The sequence below is a fragment of the Orycteropus afer genome, unplaced genomic scaffold (assembly GCF_000298275.1).
Source record: "Orycteropus afer afer isolate SDZICR_OR568_19922 unplaced genomic scaffold, OryAfe1.0 scaffold00007, whole genome shotgun sequence".
Lineage (NCBI taxonomy): Eukaryota > Metazoa > Chordata > Mammalia > Tubulidentata > Orycteropodidae > Orycteropus > Orycteropus afer.
Window position 1 is genome coordinate 11849606 of NW_006921594.1, and position 18615 is coordinate 11868220.

At 39.4% G+C, this 18615-nt stretch overlaps 1 protein-coding gene across 1 annotated transcript in view; it reads left to right on the plus strand.

Annotated features, from left to right (window-relative positions):
* The window catches only part of SLC26A3 (solute carrier family 26 member 3), a 43425-nt gene extending 25232 nt beyond the window's left edge, over positions 1-18193 (plus strand). Inside the window, exons 12-20 of the mRNA XM_007944374.2 lie at positions 2813-2919; positions 4812-4881; positions 4974-5066; positions 6367-6462; positions 8246-8479; positions 10194-10248; positions 15181-15323; positions 15454-15519; positions 18170-18193. Coding sequence (XP_007942565.1) covers positions 2813-2919; positions 4812-4881; positions 4974-5066; positions 6367-6462; positions 8246-8479; positions 10194-10248; positions 15181-15323; positions 15454-15519; positions 18170-18193 — 888 coding nt within the window. The remainder of the gene's footprint in view (positions 1-2812; positions 2920-4811; positions 4882-4973; positions 5067-6366; positions 6463-8245; positions 8480-10193; positions 10249-15180; positions 15324-15453; positions 15520-18169) is intronic.
* The last annotated feature ends 422 nt before the right edge of the window (positions 18194-18615 follow it).

Sequence of the window (18615 nt, forward strand, 5' to 3'; positions counted from 1 at the left end):
CTTTGCTCTGGATGAGGAGAGACCCATTGTTGCATCTACATGGCCACTTGCAAGCTTTTAAGATCTCAGTCACTACTCACCAAACTAGGATGTGGAACAATGGTTTTGTGTAGTATGTTGTGCCCATTGAGCTTGATGTCCCCTGTAACCATAGTCGTGAACCCACAGGTCCAACTACTCGCTCCCTCCGGGTAGCTGGCTGTGGCCAAGAAGTGATTACAAACTTGTCCCTTGTCAGCTTTACTATATACCTGGAAATTCTTACAGAACATGCAAATATACTTGTAGAAACATCATTTGCCAACCCTGTGCATAGTCATGGGCACACACACTCCTGCCTAGACATACCCGATTGTCCAGCCTGTCCATCTTCCATCCACCCTTAGATCAATGTTTGCCGTCACTGACAACACAGTCCTGTATGTGCAAAAGGGCTCATCTTTGTTGTCCGTGTTGATCACTCACATTTGGTACACTGCCTTTCCCTTCACCCAAACCAATACTTGTCTCTACCTATCTAGCAGTGTTCCCTTCCCTCCCCTCCCACCCCTGTTAATCAACAAAGAACTTTTCCTTCCATATATAAACCTTTTCTTGACTTTTTACAATAATGAACTAATACTATATTTGTCCTTCTGTGACTGACTTATTTCACTCAGTGTAATGTCCTCCAAGTTCATCCATGTTATGTGGTGTTTTACAGATTCTATGTTAATCTTTAGTGTTGCATAGTATTCCATTATGTGTATGTACCAGATTTTGGTTATCTGTTCTTCTGTTGATGGGCACCTAAGTTGTTTCCATCTTTTTGCTGTTGTAAATAGTGCTTCAATGAACATGGATGTGCATATATCTGTTCTTGTCCTGGCTCTCACTTCTTTAGGATATATGCTTAGTAATAGAATTGCTGGGTCAAATGGTATTTCTAATTCCAACTTTTTAAGGAATCATCATACTGCTTTCCACAATGGTTGTGTCATTTGACAGTCTCACCAGCAGTGTATGAGAGTCCCAATCTCTCCACATTCTCATCAGCATTTATTATTTTCTGTCTTGTTGATCTTTGCTACTAGTGCTGGGGCAAGATGGTATCTCATTGTTGTTTTGATTTGCATCTCTCTAATAGCTATTGATCGTGAACATTTCTTCACATGTTTGTCGGCTGCTTGAATATCCTCTTTGGTGAAGTGTCTATTCATGTCTTCTGCCCATATTTAAATTGGATTGTCTTTTTGTTATTGAGGTGTTGGAGTTTTCTATAAATTCTAGAGATAAGTCCTTTGTCAGATATGTCATTGCCGAATATTTTTCCCAATCTGTAGGTTCTCTTTTACTCTTTTGGAGAAGTCTTTGGAAGTACATAAAAATTTAATTTTTAGAAGGTCCCATTCATCTAGTTTATCTTCTGCTATTTGTGCATTTTTGGTTATGTTTGATAGTCTATATATGCCATGTATTGGGGCCCCTAAATTTGCCCCTATTTTTTCTTTGAGAAACTTTATAGTTTTAGGTTTCACATTTAAGTCTTTGATCCATCTGGAGTTAGTTTTTGTGTATGGTGTGAAGTATAGATCTTGTTTCATTCTTCTACAAATGGATATCCAGTTTTGCCAGCACCATTTGTTAAACAATCTCTTGCCCCATTTAATGGATTTTGGCCCTTTGTCAAAGATCAACTGACATAGGTCGATGGATCTATTTCTGTGTTCTCAATTCTATTCCATTGGTCTATGTGTCTGTGGTTGTACCAATACCAGGCAGTTTTGACTACTGTGGCTGTAGGTTTTGAGATCCGGCTGTGTGAGATCTCCTACTTTGTTCTTCTTCTTCAATAGTACTTTGCTTATCTGATGTCTCTTTCCTTTGGGAATGTAAAATCTTTATAGATAAACCCCAAACCAAACCCACTGCTGTTGAGTTGATTCTGACTTATAGCCACCTTACAGGGCAGAATAGAACTGCTCCATAGCCATTCCCAAGGCTGTAAATTTTTACTGAGGCCGACCACCACATCTTTCCCCCAAGGAGCAACTGGTGTGTTCAAAGTGTCGAATTTTTTAATAGCAGCTTGAAACTTAATCACTGTGCACCAGGATTCCTATTATAGAGATAATAGCCATTCATCAGACCAATAGACCAAGAATAAGGTGGCATAGTGGGTAAGACATTTGGCTGTTAATCAGAAGTTCAGAGGTTCAAGCTCACCAGCTGCTATGAGGGAGGAAGATGAGGAAATCCACTTCCATAAAGATTTACAGCCTTGGAAACCCAATGGTGATTGCTATGAGTTGGAATCACATCGATGGCAGTGGGTTATGGTTTTTTTAGTTCTAGGGAACAACTAAGAAAAGGAGAGTGAGAATGGGTTGTACAACTAGAAGAATGTAATCAATGTCCCTGAATTGTAGGTGTAAAAATTGTTGAATTGATGTACATTCTGCCGTATATATTCTCAACAACAAGAAAATTTAAATAATTTTTTTAAAAAAATAAAAGAGCTTAGTATATGGTCTGCCAATTAATTTGTTGAATAGTTCTAGAATTCTAGCTGCCACAGACATAATCACTTCTTTAATTGGAACAGGGATAGGATTAGAAGTGGAGACACTCTGTGGATCATTTTATATTTGCTCGTGTTTCCGTGACTTAGAACCTGAGGTCCCTTCCCCTGTGCACTTTGCACCTTGGCTCAAGATTTCAACTTCTGAACTCTGTTTTGGGCCTACAAGTTCATGCTTTCTCCTAGTTCTGAACCTAAGACATTACCCTTTAATCAAAGTAAATTGTAGTGTACATGTCGCTTTCTTTTTAGTTCATTTGGATCGTGACCTTCATCTGTGCCATTGTCCTGGGACTTGGCTTAGGCCTGGCCGCCAGCGTTGCATTTCAGCTCCTAACCATTGTGTTCCGGACTCAATTGTGAGTGCTCACTGTGCTCCGCTTCCTTACAGGCTTTGACTTGCCCAAATCAAGAGAAAAAAAAATTTGTCACTGGTTACAGGAAAACTAATTTTGTTGATAAGCATGCATATCCATTAAGATTGGCCAGTATATTCTTCCTCTGTTACCTCAAGACCTGAAGAGTAATAGAATGACCCTGCTTTAGAAAATCTGACCAGTTAGCAGACCCACGGTTGGTCTGCTCCCTGCTTTGACACCAGTTCAAAGAAATATAAATCTGAGTCTGTTTGCTCAGCTATAAACTAGAAGTAATTATATTCTAAGAGGGTTTAATGCCTTTGTCTTTGATTTGTTAAACATGAGAAATGTGTTACTAAGTGTGGGACTCTCCATGTCTAGTATTCTATTTATACTGTTGTTGTTTGCCATCGAGTCAGACCCTACTTACAGTGACCCATCCTTGGGTTTCCGAGGCAGTATCACTACGGAAGTAGATTGCCCAAACTTTCTTCCAAGGAGTGGCTGGTGGGTTTGAACCACCAGCCTTCTGGTTAGCAGTCAAGTGCCTTAGGCACTATGCTACCAGAGCTCCTATTCTATTTATAAGAAGATTGTATTCCCACCTCAAAAGCATGGAGCTGGAGTAAAGAACTTCTCAAAGCCCACTCTTCCTAAAAATCCACAAACAGAGATGATAGATAGATAGACAAATGGACAGATAGGCAGATGAATGGATGGGCAGATGCATGGGTAGACAGACAGAGAGACAGATAGACAAACAAGATAGATAGATGGCTGCTGTTGAGTCAGCTCCAAGTCCTGACAACTGTATGTACAGCAGAACAAAACGTTGTCCTGCCTCAACCTCACAATTACCAGCATGTTCAAGTTCATCATTGTGGTTACGGTGCCAATATATCTCACCAGGTGTCTCCCTCTCCCTCATTGGCCCTCTGCTTTGCCAAACATGAAGTCCTCCTCTAATGGTTGATCACTCCTGCTGATGTATCAAAAGCAAGCAAGTAGGACAAGGTTTTGTTGTGATTCGTAGGGTTTTCAATGCCTCATTTTCAAAAGTATATCACAGGGCCTTTCCTCTTAGTCTGTCTTATTCTAGAAACAGTCAAAACCTGTCCACCATGGATGACCCTGCTGGTATTTGAAATATCAGTGGCACACCTTCCAACACCATAGCAACATACAAACCACCACAAAACAAATTGACAGGCGGGGGATTAAAAAAAAAATCCACAAAAGCCACTTAGAAGTTGTGATTCTTAACAGTCATCTAGTCCAAGCATCATTTTATACTTAAATCTCTGTTGTAATATCACCACCATGTGGTCACTCAGCCTATGTTGGTTACATGGTATGTCAGAGAAATAAAGCTCCTTGGGAACTAAACAATTCGAGAACAGAAGGTATTTTTATCAAAGTTAAAGCTAATCCTTGACTGACAGATTTGCATTAAAATGTTCTCTTCCTTTTTTAGTCATTCATATTTGCACTCATTTCTCTACTGGGGACCAATGTATGAAGCAGTAAGACAAACTGAGTGGTCAGAGGCAAGACATTTTTCTTCTCCCTGTCCTCATCCATGAAATAGCATCTGCCTTCCCTCACCAAATAGCTGTGATGTTCAGAACCAAAATGGCAAAAGCATATGGAACAGTTTTGTAAACAGTGACACAGTGGGTGCAAAGCACCGTGTTAGGAGCTGTGTGGGAGAATGCAAAGATAAATAGAATAAGGTGCTTTTGTTCTAGGCTCTCTAAAGGCATGATTCCCCAACCTTCCAGATTTTGAAGAGTGAGACTGCTTTGGTATGCGAGGAAAAAAATCAGTGTTGTAGCCTTACAAGCCTAATGAATATCTCTGAATGATTCATTTGGTATTGATTTTCCCTACAGTCCAAAATGCAGCACACTGGCTAATATTGGAAGGAGCAACATCTATAAGAATAAAAAAGATTACAATGACGTAAGGAAGAGTATTTTTTCTTTGACTTGCTAAATGATGTTAATATGAGTTTAATGGACAAATATCTAATCTTACTTTTTTCTACCTTGTAGATGTATGAGCCAGAAGGTGTGAAAATCTTCAGATGTCCATCTCCTATCTATTTTGCAAATATTGGTTTCTTTAAGCAGAAACTTACCGATGCTGTAAGGTTTGGGGCTGTTTAATGTGTATAAGTGTGTCTCTCTCTGTGTGATAGTCTACTAAACATCTGGAAAGGAAGTTTTGGTTCTTTAACAAGAGGATCACTGATTTCATACATGTAGGGCTGGATTTTGTCAGTGCTTTTGTATTTCATGTCCCAAGCAGGTCAGACTAACTTAGAAAGAGTCTGTTAATATGTAGGTAATAAGCATTTTTCTGTGAGGTCCAAGATAAAGTCAGCTTTTGACCAAATTTTGCTGTAAAGATATTAACAAAATTTGGGATGTGGGTTTTTACAGATAGTATCCTACAGATTATCTTTGGGCACTAACTTCAGAAACAGCAAAGGAGCATTTAATACTTGAAGAGATTCAGGACCAATGGTTATAAATGAGTATTTAACACCAAGTAACTACAAATACGGAGCACCCTTAAAGAACTGGAAAGAACAAGGAAACAGTTTTCAGGGTTAAGAAACAAAAGCTGGGCACTGATTCTAGAAACACACCTTTTGGACTGCTTTGTACCTGGCATAGAGCTTTTGTCTTAAACCTTAACTATTATGATTACTTTGATAGGCATCAGATATTTTTCTTCTATGCACTTTGCTCCCTGGCCTGAGACAACTTTTTACAAATGGGATCATATTGAATAAGTGACTTTATATACTGCCCTTTTTACTTAATCTAGTATTTTTCCATCTAACTACATTTTTTTGTTAAGGATTTTTTTTTTAATACATAATTTGATCCTCCTTACTTATTATTGTGGAGTGAAATATTGCATTGATAAGAACACATTTGTTTTGAAAAAGGGAAAATGAGAGTTACTCCCTAGTACTTTTAGTGCTCCCAAGTATTAAAATCATAAAATAAAAGCATACAATAATAAATATTATAAAATAAAATCATATAATTTTAATGTAATAAAAATTATACAAGAGCAGAATACTAACTAGATGCCACCTTTATTCAGTAAATAGAAAATAAATAAAATAAAATTTCCTAAGACTTGTGTAGGCCAAAAATGCAAGCAGATTTCAATAGAGTCTAGATACATATATGGATGGTTTATGTATCAATCTTAGACTATGCAAGAGTTTTAGCATTATTACCACATACAAGCCAAGCAGACCACAGTTTGGATACAATTTTGTCATTTAAACCACTTTTAAATTTTATCACAAATATCTTGATTATTTTTCTTAATTCCTTAAGCCATCCCAGTTAAAGTTATTAGAATTATACTATAATAAGTAGCAGAATACTCAGTACTCTTGTAACACAGAAATGGGCTTTTCAGGTTGGCTTTAGTCCTCTTCGAATTCTACGCAAGCGCAATAAAGCTTTGAAGAAAATCCGAAAGCTGCAGAAAAAAGGCCTGTTACAAGCAACACCAGTAAGTTTCTTGGTTACATTTCTGTGCATTATGACTAAGAGCTTAGTGAAATATAGCTCAAAGTTTTAGTTCTTTCTTTTAAATGAAATACCAGCTAAATAAGCATCTTATGTTATTTCAAGCTCTGGTGGCATAATGGTTAAACCATTTGGCTGCTAACCAAAAAGTTGGCAGTTAGAATCCACCAGCCACTCTGTGGGAGAAAGATGAAACAGTCTGCTTCTGAAAAGATTATAGTCTTGGAAACCCTATGGGGCAGTTCACATGGTCTCTCCTTGAGTGAGCTCATGCTTCCCCATGCCTTAAAATATTACTCAGTGCTGGTGAGTTGATGCCAACCCATAATCATCCTATTGGACAAAGTAGAACTGCATAGTTCCCAAATCTGTAAATCTTAACAGAAGCAGACTGCCCCATCTTCCTCCCATGGAGCAGCTGGTGGGTTGGAACTACCAACCTTTTGGTTAGCAGCCAAATGCTTTAACCAATGCACCATCAGGGCTCACCAAGAAGGTGCTCCTGTTGTTGTTAGGTGCTGTCAGGTCGGCTCTAACTCAAAGCGACCCTATGTACAGCAGAACAAAACACTGCATGGTCCTGTGCCATCCTCACGATTCTTGCTCTACCTGAGCCCACTGCTGCAGCCACTGCTGTCAATCTATCTCGTTGAGGGTCTTCTCCTTTTTTGCTGACCCTCCACTTATACCAAGCATGGTATCCTTCTCCAGGGAATGGTCCCTTCTGACAAGATGACCAAAGTAGGCAAGACGAAGTCTGGCCATTCTCACTTCCAAGGAGCATTCTGGCTGCACTTCTTCCAAGACAGATTTGTTAGTTCTTCTGGCAGTCCATGGTACTTTCAGTGTTCTTCGCCAGCACCACAACTCTAAAGCATCAACTCTTCTTTAGTCTTCCTCATTCACTGTACAGCTCTCACATGCATATGAGGGGCCACTGAAAATACCATGGCTTCAGTGTGGCACAGCTTAGTCTTCAAAGATACCTCTTTGCTCTTCAGCACTTTAAAGAGGCCTTTTGCAGATTTGCCCCATGCAATATGATGTTTGATTTCTTGACTGCTGTTCCACTGATGACTGTGGAGCCAAGTAACATGAAATCTTTGAAAACTTCAATCTTTTCTCCACTTAATGTGATGCTGCTTATTGGCCCAGTCGTGAGGATTTTTTTCTTTCTTTGAGGTGTAATCCATACTGCAGACTGTAGGTATCAACTCTCAAATACATATTTTCAGCCCGTAACTTTCCTCTGATGTAAACGTTTACCTCCAATTGTCTACTTGACATCTCCTTGTCATGGATTGAATTGTGTCCCCAAAAAATGTTAGCTTGGCTGGGCCATGATTCTCAGTGGTTTGGCAGTTATGTAACAATGTAATCAGCCCCCATTGTGATCGGTCAATAGGTTGTTATCATGGTGGGATGCAACACCCTAGGAGCTATGGTGGCATTGTGGTTAAAGTTGCTAACCAAGAGGTCAGCAGTTCAAACCCACCAGCCTCTCTATCCTATTGGGTCACTATGAGTCAGAACCAATTCGATGGCAGTGAGTTTGGTTTTGGTTTTGTGTCATTTAATATCAGTATTTTGAAATGGTGCCCTTGAGGGACTCCTTAAAATGTTTATTCTCTTGGAAAAAGTACCAAAGAAAAGTGTCTACAATTCCACTACTTGACCTAAATTTGAATCTGTGTTTCAGAAACTCACTGTGATGTACACAATGTTTTCTTGGACAGAGTTATCATGCTTTCTATCCTCTCCTATAGAAAGGATTGATATGTACTGTTAATGACATAAAAGACTCTGAGGAGGAGCTGGACAATAATCAAATAGAAGAACTGGATCGGCCAATCAATGCCACAGACCTGCCCTTCCACATAGACTGGAACGGTGATCTTCCTCTCAATATAATGGTCCCCAAAGTCAGCGTCCACAGCCTCATTCTCGATTTTTCAGCAGTGTCATTTCTTGATATCTCTTCAATGAGGGGTCTCAAAACGGTAATTTCTTTTTTTCTTAATGGAAAAAAAAATAGTCAGGGATTTAAAGTTTTTTTTAAAAAAATTTATTGTGGAAGACTGCTCCTTTAGATAATATAAACTTAATTTGAAGGAAATTATAATCCCAGGACATTCCATGGTGGGCAGGGGAAGGGAAGGGTCAGGGAGAATAGAGGGTATTTAATGAACTCTTTACAAGTGAATTTCCCATAAGACTGCATGTAATTTGAAGGCAACCACAACTATAATCCTAACAGATGCTGAACCTGCTGGTGGACAACTGCAGTCATACTCCTATCAAATTTCAGTTCCGTGGTGTCTTCAAATTCTTTGGACATTGTATCTAAACAAGAAAGTATTGAGAAAGGTTCTGGGCAAAAGTAGAGTAGATTTTACATTCATCTATTATGAGCAGAAGGAGCTCTGGTAGCATAGTGCCTAAGGCACTTGACTGCTCACCAGAAGGCTGGCGGTTCAAACCCACCAGCCACTCCTCGGAAGGAAGGTTGGGCAATCCTACTTCTGCAGTGATACTGCCTTGGAAACCCAAGGAGGGGTCGCTATGAGTCGGGGCCGACTTGACGGCAAACAACAACAACAACAACATTATGAGCAGATGACATTTCACTTGGCTATTGAACAATCTGTCTCAAAAAAAAAAAAAAAAAAAAAAAAACAAGGCCAAGCCTATATATAAAAGAATCAATGTGTTATGTGATTTATAAACAGGGTCGGAACCATCAGGTTGAAATCTGGTTTTTTTCTCCCCATAGTTTGTCAGCATTCCTAAAACAATCTCTAACACAAATACAGAAACAGATATAAAGAACATTTCAGAAATTCTACATTTCTCCTTTTTTGGGGGTTCACAGAAATCTACCTTTGGAAGAGCTCAGCTAAGAACTATTAAGTTCTTAAGTGGGTGACAGGATACAAAATTGGAAAACGGGATTAAGTTCTCTTAAAGTTCTATTGATATCACATAACTCTCAAAGCTGCTAACTTTTTCTTTTTTGGTTTATTTATTTGAGCTGAGGAGGGAACAATGCACACATACATGTGCACGCACATCCTTATTTTTCGGTCTCAGCACGAAGGATCAGGACCCTGACCGAGGTTTCTTTAAAGCCTCACTCCTTAGCTCAGTGCCTAGTAGAGGCTCTATAAGTTTACTGATGATGATAATGATAATCTAAATTGATCCCCAGCACGAGCTACTTTTCGTACCTTTTGTGACCTTCCTCACACCATTACTGGTATTTCCTCTGAGCCTAGAGACCAGGAAGAGGGATAAAGCGACATTGGTGCTAGATGTCTCTGGTCACCGTGGATGGAAATAATGAACAATTCATGAGCCATTGGTTTTTTTGTTTTTTGATTTTTGTGTAAATAGAAATCTCTAGTCTAGATCATCCTGTAGAAGATCCAATTTTAAAATTAAATCAGAGTTGATTTGGGGAGTTTGAGGTAGAACATTTTTCCATAATACTTCCCTCAAGAATGAGCATTTTAACTTTTTACTGAAGAAGGCTCTTTTCTTTGGGTTACTTTCCATCCGTCATAGCTCCTTCTTTTGAAGACTGGTACCTCTGTATTATTACCTTCTCAAAAATGTGAAAGGCTTCTGAAAGCAACATCACCCATAAACTATAACAGTTTATGTTTCTGACATGTAAAACTATTTCCTAAGGAAGATATACTTCCTCTTTAACAGATTTTGCAAGAATTCATCAGGATCCAAGTGGATGTGTATATTGTGGGAACTGATGGTAAGCTGTTTTATTTATGTTCTGACAATCACCTCCAGCTCACAGTTAATTCACAATATAGACAACCTCAAAAGAACAAGAATTTTATATGGTCATCAAAAAGGAAATGTAACTGATAACTGAGCCTATAATAATCTTTAATATAAATAGCATCTTTATATTTTAGTTGTATTGAGACATAAGTAAATTAACTTTAAAAGTTGTTTCCATATCTAATAGGCAACAAAAAAAAGTGAACACATAACCACTTTTTTACTCTAAACTTCCTGGGAAAATAGGCTTATTTCCTGTCACTCTTCCTCATCTCTCATGTACTCCTCAGCTTTTAATAGCCTAGTTTCTGCTTCACCTTGTTGATGAGGCTGACCTTGCCAAGGTCATCTGTGATGTCCAGATTGCCAAAATCAACTACATCCGTTCCAACCTCATGCCATTGGAGATTTCCTTAGCATTTGTCTTTGAAGCTCTCTCCTTCCCTGACTTTTTTTTTTCTTTTTTTCATTTTACCAGAGATTTATTCTCTTATAGTTTAGGAGGCTAGAAGTCCGAGTTCAAAGTGCCAGCTCTAGAGGCTGGGTGAAGGTCCCTTGACTTTGGACTTCGGCTCTGCCTCTTGCTCCTGGCCCACTGAAGCTGGAGGCTTCTCTTCACTCAGGCAGCTGCTGGCTTCTAAGGCTGACAAACCCAAGGTCAACAAGCAAAACAGCACAGCCCCAAGATTTTTAAGCAACATAGCAGGCCACTAGTTCAAGTCCAGAAACAATCCCTAGATTGGCAGGCAACATGACAGGCTGCTGAATGAAGACTTGGCTACATGCAGGGTCCAGATGTGCCAAGAAGCTCAGAGACCCTTCTCAAAGCTGCTGTTTATATACAAGAAGCAGACCACATCCCTAAGGCAGCTTACTCAGCTGCTTACAGCAGATTCCACCATGGAGTTCATTACCAGTCTCATCATGTCCTTCCCTGACTTTTGCAAGACCATGCTCTTCTGACTTAACTCCTATCACTCTAATAACCCACTGCCATTGAGTCAATTCTGACCCATAGCAACCCCCATAGGGTTTCTAAGGCTGTAAATTTTCACCAAGCAGACAGCTTCATCTTTCTTCTATAGAGCAGCTGGGGGATTTGAACTGCTGACCTCATGGTTAGCAGCCCAATGCCTTAAGCACAGCATTACCAGAGCTTCCCACTGCTCTAATAGCTCCTCAATTTCTGTTATTAGCTCCTCCCTCACCTCTTACCAGTTGCTCTTCCCCAAGCTTCAATCTGAAGCCCTGTGGTTTTAATTCCATGGATGCTTTCTCTAATTCCCTGGACTCTGTCTAGTCAATCTCCTGCATGTTTATGAGTTCAAGTACATCTATGTTAATGAATCTAGTCCAGACCTCTCTTGGCTGAAGACCCATGTATTCAACTGTATAGATGTCCTCCAAGCACCTCAGATACACATGTTCCAAACTAAATACATGCTCTTTGCTTCCCAAACTGTCCTCTTTTCCTATTTAATCACTGCATCACCAGTTGCCCAAAGTAAAAACCCTGGAACCAATTTTAATTTCTCCCTCTCTCCTCCCCTATATAGTCAATAAGTGAGCCACCAGGCCCTATAAATAGTTCCTTTTGAATCTTCCTCTCCTTTAACCCAAACTTGCATCATTTTTTACCTAGGCCTCCGGAAGAACTTTCTAATGAGAGTCTTTGTTCATCCTTAGAATGTTCTTCCACTCTGACTCGAAAACTTCTTAGAAAACTTCTCCTTTAAGAACTGTGGAAACTTCCTGACTTCCTCAGGCAGAGCCGTGTGCTCTGCAGGTCTTTGCCTCTGCAGAACGCATACTCAATGTTCTGCAGGTCTGTGTTTGTGGCCCCATGAGACTATACTCTCTTCCAGGGCAGGTACTGGTCTTATTTACCTTTTTGTTCTCTGTCTCCTAGTTCCTCTTGGAAGGAAGGTTGGGCAATCCTACTTCCGTAGTGATTCTGCCTCGGAAACCCAAGGAGGGGTCGCTATGAGTCGGGGCTGACTCGACGGCATGTAACAACAACAACTCTTAGTTCCTAGCACAAGATAGACACTATTTAACAAAGATTTAGTGAGCACCTACCATCTGTCAGGCACTGTCCTGGGTGCTGGGGATACAAAAGTGCCTAAGACAGGCCCCTAACTTCATGATAGCAGAAAGCAGGAAGGCCATGTAATAAACAAATAAAAAAACATACTTTTGGGTAGTGATAAATGCTGTGAAGAAAACAACAGAGTTAAGAGACCAAGAGCAACAGTATTATTTTAGACGGGCTGTCAGGGATGCCCAGTGATGTGACATTGGAGCAGAGTAGAATCGTGGGAGGGGGTCAGCCTTGACAGTATCTTAGGAAGGGGTGAGCCTTTTGAGGGAGAGGGGATGGCAAGTGAACAGATTTCGAAGGAGGCATGAAATTGGCATCTTTAATCTTTCCCTGTCCACTGGCTCCTACTCTTAAGCCTACAGATAAATTCTAGCTTCAAGGCTTCCTCATAATTGAAAATAGTCTCTTGATCCTGTTGTTGTTACCTGCACAGAGTCAGTTCAGACTCATGGTGACTCCCCCACGCACTGCAGAGTAGAACTCTGCTCCACAGGGTTTTCAGGGCTATGGCCTTTCGGAATCAGATTGACAGGCCTGTCTTTTGAGGTGTCCCTGGGTGCATTCAAACCGCCAATCTTTTGGCTAGCTGAGCACTTAACCATTTGCACCACCCAGGGATCCTAATCCCTTAAAAAATCTCCTAAGAAATTTTACCCTATTGTCCCAGGTCTGAAAAATGTCAGTTCCTGCCATTTTTGCTGCCTGACATCCCTTCTCAGTCTTTTAACTGAGATCACCACCTCTACCCTGGCCTCTGGTGGCCACAATGCCCTCCTCTCTCTGCATCCCTCTCACTGCTAAGTCCTATCAATGTTTAGACACCTACCTGTGAACACACTTTCCCACCTTCATGCTTTCCCAACTTCTTTTCCTCCAAATCCTAGTCGTTCTTGTGAATGATGGCTGCTTTGTTAAGTTTTCCCTGATACCCACCAACAGGAACTAACAATATTTACCAGCTTTCTCAGAATTTCTACAGCATGTGATCTGTACTTCTCTTATTTGTTCAACAAAGTGAGAGACTCTATTATATTCTGGGCATTATTTAAAAATTAAGAAAAAAAGATTGGCCCTGCTTTCATTATTATATACTTTTCCTTTTAGTATATAGTGATACTGCATGGTTTAAAATCAAGAAGGGAGTGCGTCAGGGTTGTATCCTTTTACCATACTTGTTCCATCTGTATGCTGAGCAAATAATCTAAGAAGCTGGACTATATGAAGAAAAACGTGGCATCAGGATTGGAGGAAGGCTCATTAACAACCTGAGATACACAGAAGACACAACTTTGCTTGCTGAAAGTGAGGATGACTTGAAGCATTTACTGATGAAGATTAAAGACTACAGTCTGCAGTATGGATTACACCTCAATATAAAGAAAACAAAAATCTTCACAACTGGACCAATAATCAGCATCACGATGAATGGAGAAAAGATTGAAGTTATCAAAGACTTCATATTACTTGGTTCTAGAATCAACGCCAATGAAAGCAGCAGTCAAGACATCAAAAGATGTATTGTATTGGACAAATCTCTTGCTAAAAATCTCTTCCAACTGATGAAGAGCAAAGATATTTCCTTGAAGAGTAAGATGTGCCTATCCCAAGCCATGTTATTTTCAGTTGCCTCTTATGCATATGAGGGCTGGACAGTGCACAAGGAAGATCAAAGAAGAGTTGATGCTTTTGTGTTGTGGTATTGATGAAGAATGCTGAAAGTACCGTGGACTGCTAAAAGAACTAACATATCTATCCTGAAAGAAGTGCAGCCATAATGTTCTTGGAGCATTATGGCGAGAATGGCCAGACTTTGTCTCACCTACTTTGGTCATGTTGTCAGAAGGGACCACTCTCTGGAGAAGAATGTCATGCTTAGTAAAATGGAGGGTCAATGAAAGAGGGGAAGGCCTCAACAAGATGATTGGCATGATGGCTGCAGTGACGGGCTCAGGTAAAGCAGGGATCATGAGGCTGGCACAGGACCTCAGAAGGAAGACTGGGCACTCTACTTCCATAGAGATACTGCCTCAGAAACCCAAGGAGGAGTCACTATGAGTTGGGCACGACTCTGTGGCAGTGAGTTCAGTTTTTTTTGGTATGAGTCAGAGACAACTCGATGGCACATAACAACTATAGTGATCTATACATATCCTACTTTTCTCAAGGGCAAGATTCGTGTGTAATTTATCTTTTGATTCTTTATATTAACCAGCCAGGGATTTACAAGATAGCAGACACAAAGTAGTATTTGGTTGAGTGATCTGTGCAAGTGCTAGGTAGTGCTTGAGATTCCTCAAAGACGATTGGAAAGGTAACGTGAGGTGCAAAGAAAGATGCGTTCTGACGGAACCTGGACGTTTTGGGAAAATAGGCTACCAGTATGTAACTGGCAAATAACAGGTCCAACGATTAAGAAGCAGAGTGTTTCTCTGGTCCATTCACATCTTTTCTATTTGGGCAGAATCCCACTTTTTTATATGCCAAACTAAAGCTTCAATTTAATAAGTAGGGAGATTAACACATCAGGTTCCTGCCTTAAGGGAAATGGTTTGGTTTTCTTCCAGGGGCTACAAAGGTTTTTCTTGTTTTTCCTTCTTCTTTTTAATGGGCATTAAATCTGTATTTGTATTAGAAAGATATCCTTTCATTCCAGAAGACACTGCACTAATGATACACTGCAACCCATCGACAAACAACAAGATACACATTTGCAAACAGAAGTTCCAATCATGAGCCTCACAGAGAAATCTGTGGCCAAAGAGTTACTTCTTCCTAACTGTGAATCTTTTTTCTCTTCAGATGATTTACTTGAGAAGCTTTCTCGGTGTGAATTTTTTGATGATGAAGTTAATGACTCAATATTTTTCTTAACAATCCATGATGCTGTTTTGCATATTTTGATGAAGAAGGATGACAGTACTTCAAAGTTTAGCCCCAGTCAGGTACCTGCTCTTTGACGAATTGCACATTTGTACAATCAGTCATCTGCACCTCTTAAAATTCCCTTCATCTTTCAACATTAAAAAAAAAAAAAAAAGTCCCTAATCCACAATTTCATTCTGTTTCTCTCAGGAGAAAGAAATGAAACAAGACTTTACCATAAATACAAATGGAGGATTACGTAATCGGGAATGTCAGGTAATATTCATCAACACTCTTTACCCAGACACCGGAACAAAAAAAGCTTGAAGTAGTGAGGTCTCTTCCAACATGCTACAGAAAGCCCAGTGCTCATTTGAGCTACTGTTGCCTATCCCTGAAAAGTGAAGTCATGCCAACCAATCTCATAGAGGGAAATAAACTCAGACTAATACTAAAAGGGTGGAAATAATGATACTGTATCTCTGTTAATGCAGTACTGAACATGTATATAGAACTTTCTGTTTTTCAAAACTACTGAAAACCATCATCTTTTCTGCCCATGTAATTACCCATGAAGCAAAGAAGGGACTCATGTTTCCATTCACAGATGAATTGGAGATGGAGCTGAGAGGCTAACATACATCTCCCAAGTCCCAGGTACATGGGAAGTCCTTAGCACAATGCCTAGCCCAGTAAGAAAGTTAAGTTCCTTCCCTGCCCTCTAGAATGAGTTGCCAAGTCATCATTAACATTCACTTCTAGAATAGTCTACCTTTTAAGGCAATGTTTCTTGTTTGGAAAAAGCAGGATCACAAATCAAAATGGGTATCTGCTCTAGACCAGCTATGTGGTAGTTGCATTACATTCACCTTTTAATATTTACAACAATATGCAAAGACAATATCTTCATTTTACAAGTAGGAGAACTAAGAAACAAGTTCACAGAGTAATTGACTGGCTTAAGATCAGACACCAAGTTAACAGCAGTAGGATTTGAACCAAGACCTGTCTGTCACAAAGACCTATGCTCTGTTCACTATACTACATCACCTCTATGCTGAAAAACTAATGGAATTGAGGGTCCTGAAAATAATCTAATGATTGTATCCTAGTATGGGAGGTGGCTGATGGCACTTCTCTCTCAGCTGAAGAAAGGTCTAGTAAGAATAGCAAAAGGAATTTCAATTATAAATGAAGAAATGCATACCATAACCCCAGACAATTATCAAGAGTGTTATCAAATGGAAAAGTTTAGATTTAAAAAAAAAAAAAGACATTCTAAAAAGTTAAACAAGCCTGTGGAGAAAGGAGAGCCTACATGAGCCACATTGTTTCCCACGACAGGCTTCCAGAAATAGTCAACTCTCCATTTTGCCTGCGCACCCTACAAGAACTTCAAACCAGAAACTTCTCCCCAGTAGTTGGGTTCAGAATTATCATCAAGTTTTAGGGGATAAATTTACATCCTATTGCGGTGAGTAGCATCTAGGGTCTTAAAAGCTTGTGAACAGCCATCTAAGTTGCAACTATTGGTCTCTCCCCAACCGGAGCAGAGAAGAGTGAAGAAAATCAAAGATACATGGAAACAATTAGTCCAAAGAACTAATGAACCATGCAAATTCCAGCTTCCATGATCCTGAGACCAGAAACACTAGATGGTACCCAGCTACCACTGCTGACTGTTCTGAAAAGGATCACAATAGGAGGACCTGGGTAGAGTGGGATAAAAATGTGGAACAAAACTCAAAACCATTAAAAAAAAAAAAAAAAAAGACTGGTGGAACCCCTGAGACTATGGCCCTTAGACACCTTTCAAGTCTAGAACTGAACCCATCCCCATGGCTCAACTTTCAGCCAAATAGACACATCTATTGGGTGAACAATAACACCAAAGAGTACCTACTTCTTCGGACAATTAATCAACCATAAGAGTTCAAAAGGGCAGCATTTGCTCAGAAGGCAGGAAGGGATAGGAAAAGATGAACAGAAATGGTAAACACAGGGAAGACATGGGAAGAGTGTTGTTACATTGTGGGGATTGCAATCAATGTCAAAAATATGCGTATGCATCGTTTCATGCAAGATCAATTTGCTCTGTAAACTTTCATCTAAATCACAATAAAAAAGTTTTTCAAAAAAACATTTTAGGAGACAAAGCAGAGGAACAGCATCGTATCTGGTTTCCAAATGGAGCTTACAAGCAGTTGTCTAACAGAATTTGAAGTCAGCATTAGCCTGTATCTCAGTTTCCCTATCTTTTATCTTTTGTTAAAGAAAGAAAGAAAAAGGAAATTTTAACAGCTGTTTGGCTAACTTAAAAAAAAAAACAAACTCACTGCCATCAAGTCAATTCCGACTCAGAGTGACTCCCTTTGGGTTTCTAAGATGGTAAATCTTTATGCCCAGTCTTGCTTCTGTGGAGTGGCTGGTGGGTTTGAACCGCCAACCTTCTGGTTAGTAGTCAAATGCCTTAGGCACTGCGCCACTGCGCCACCAGAGCTCCTTTTGGCTAATTTAGAGGAAGATAAAGGAGCATTTGTGAATAGGCCACTTGTGGTGATTCAGGCAAACTGAATGTCAGAAGCACTTGGCCAGCACACAAAGCCCTGGAGTTTCTCATGTGGCCCCTGAAACCAATGTGAAGAAATAAATTGCTACAATAGCATATATTGTTATTTTGATTGTTAAATAGAGCATTGGAAGACACACTGAAGCTACAATATGGTATCACATGGATGTAAGTTAACCAAGTGGCAATAGAAGATACTTGATTGTTAAAGACAAAATATTTGTTGACTCTGGTAAATTGTGGCTCCCAATTCCTATCAGACTAGCCATATACACCCTTTCTAAATATAAAATGATTATTGAAAGATACACCTAACAACTTTTTTAACTTTTAACTTTTAACTTTGTCTTCTTCCAGATACCAGTTGAAACGAAATTTTAATCAAAATATAACTCAGAGATCTTCATCTGCCCACTATATAAAGAACAACTTTGTCCCCAGAAAGTTGTTGATACGTTCATGTTTTATGAAGAATATTTTTATTTCACAGAATTATGTTTCAAAATTTGGAATGAGATTGTTCTAGCATGGTATTATTTTTCACATATCAAGTACAAAATTATGTAAATACTCCTAATATTATATCTTATAGATTTACCAAAGGAAATTATTTTGTTTATATGTATTTTTGTAGCATTGAGTGATTTCCATCCAAGTCACTACCTGCATGTGTGTCTTGCAATGTATTTACACCACCACTTTGGACTTTGTAATTTGTACAGTTGTTACTCATATTTCTTCATTTTAAAAAAATGAATTGTACAGCAGATGTTCTGGTTTTGTTACATTTCTTTTTTTGGGGG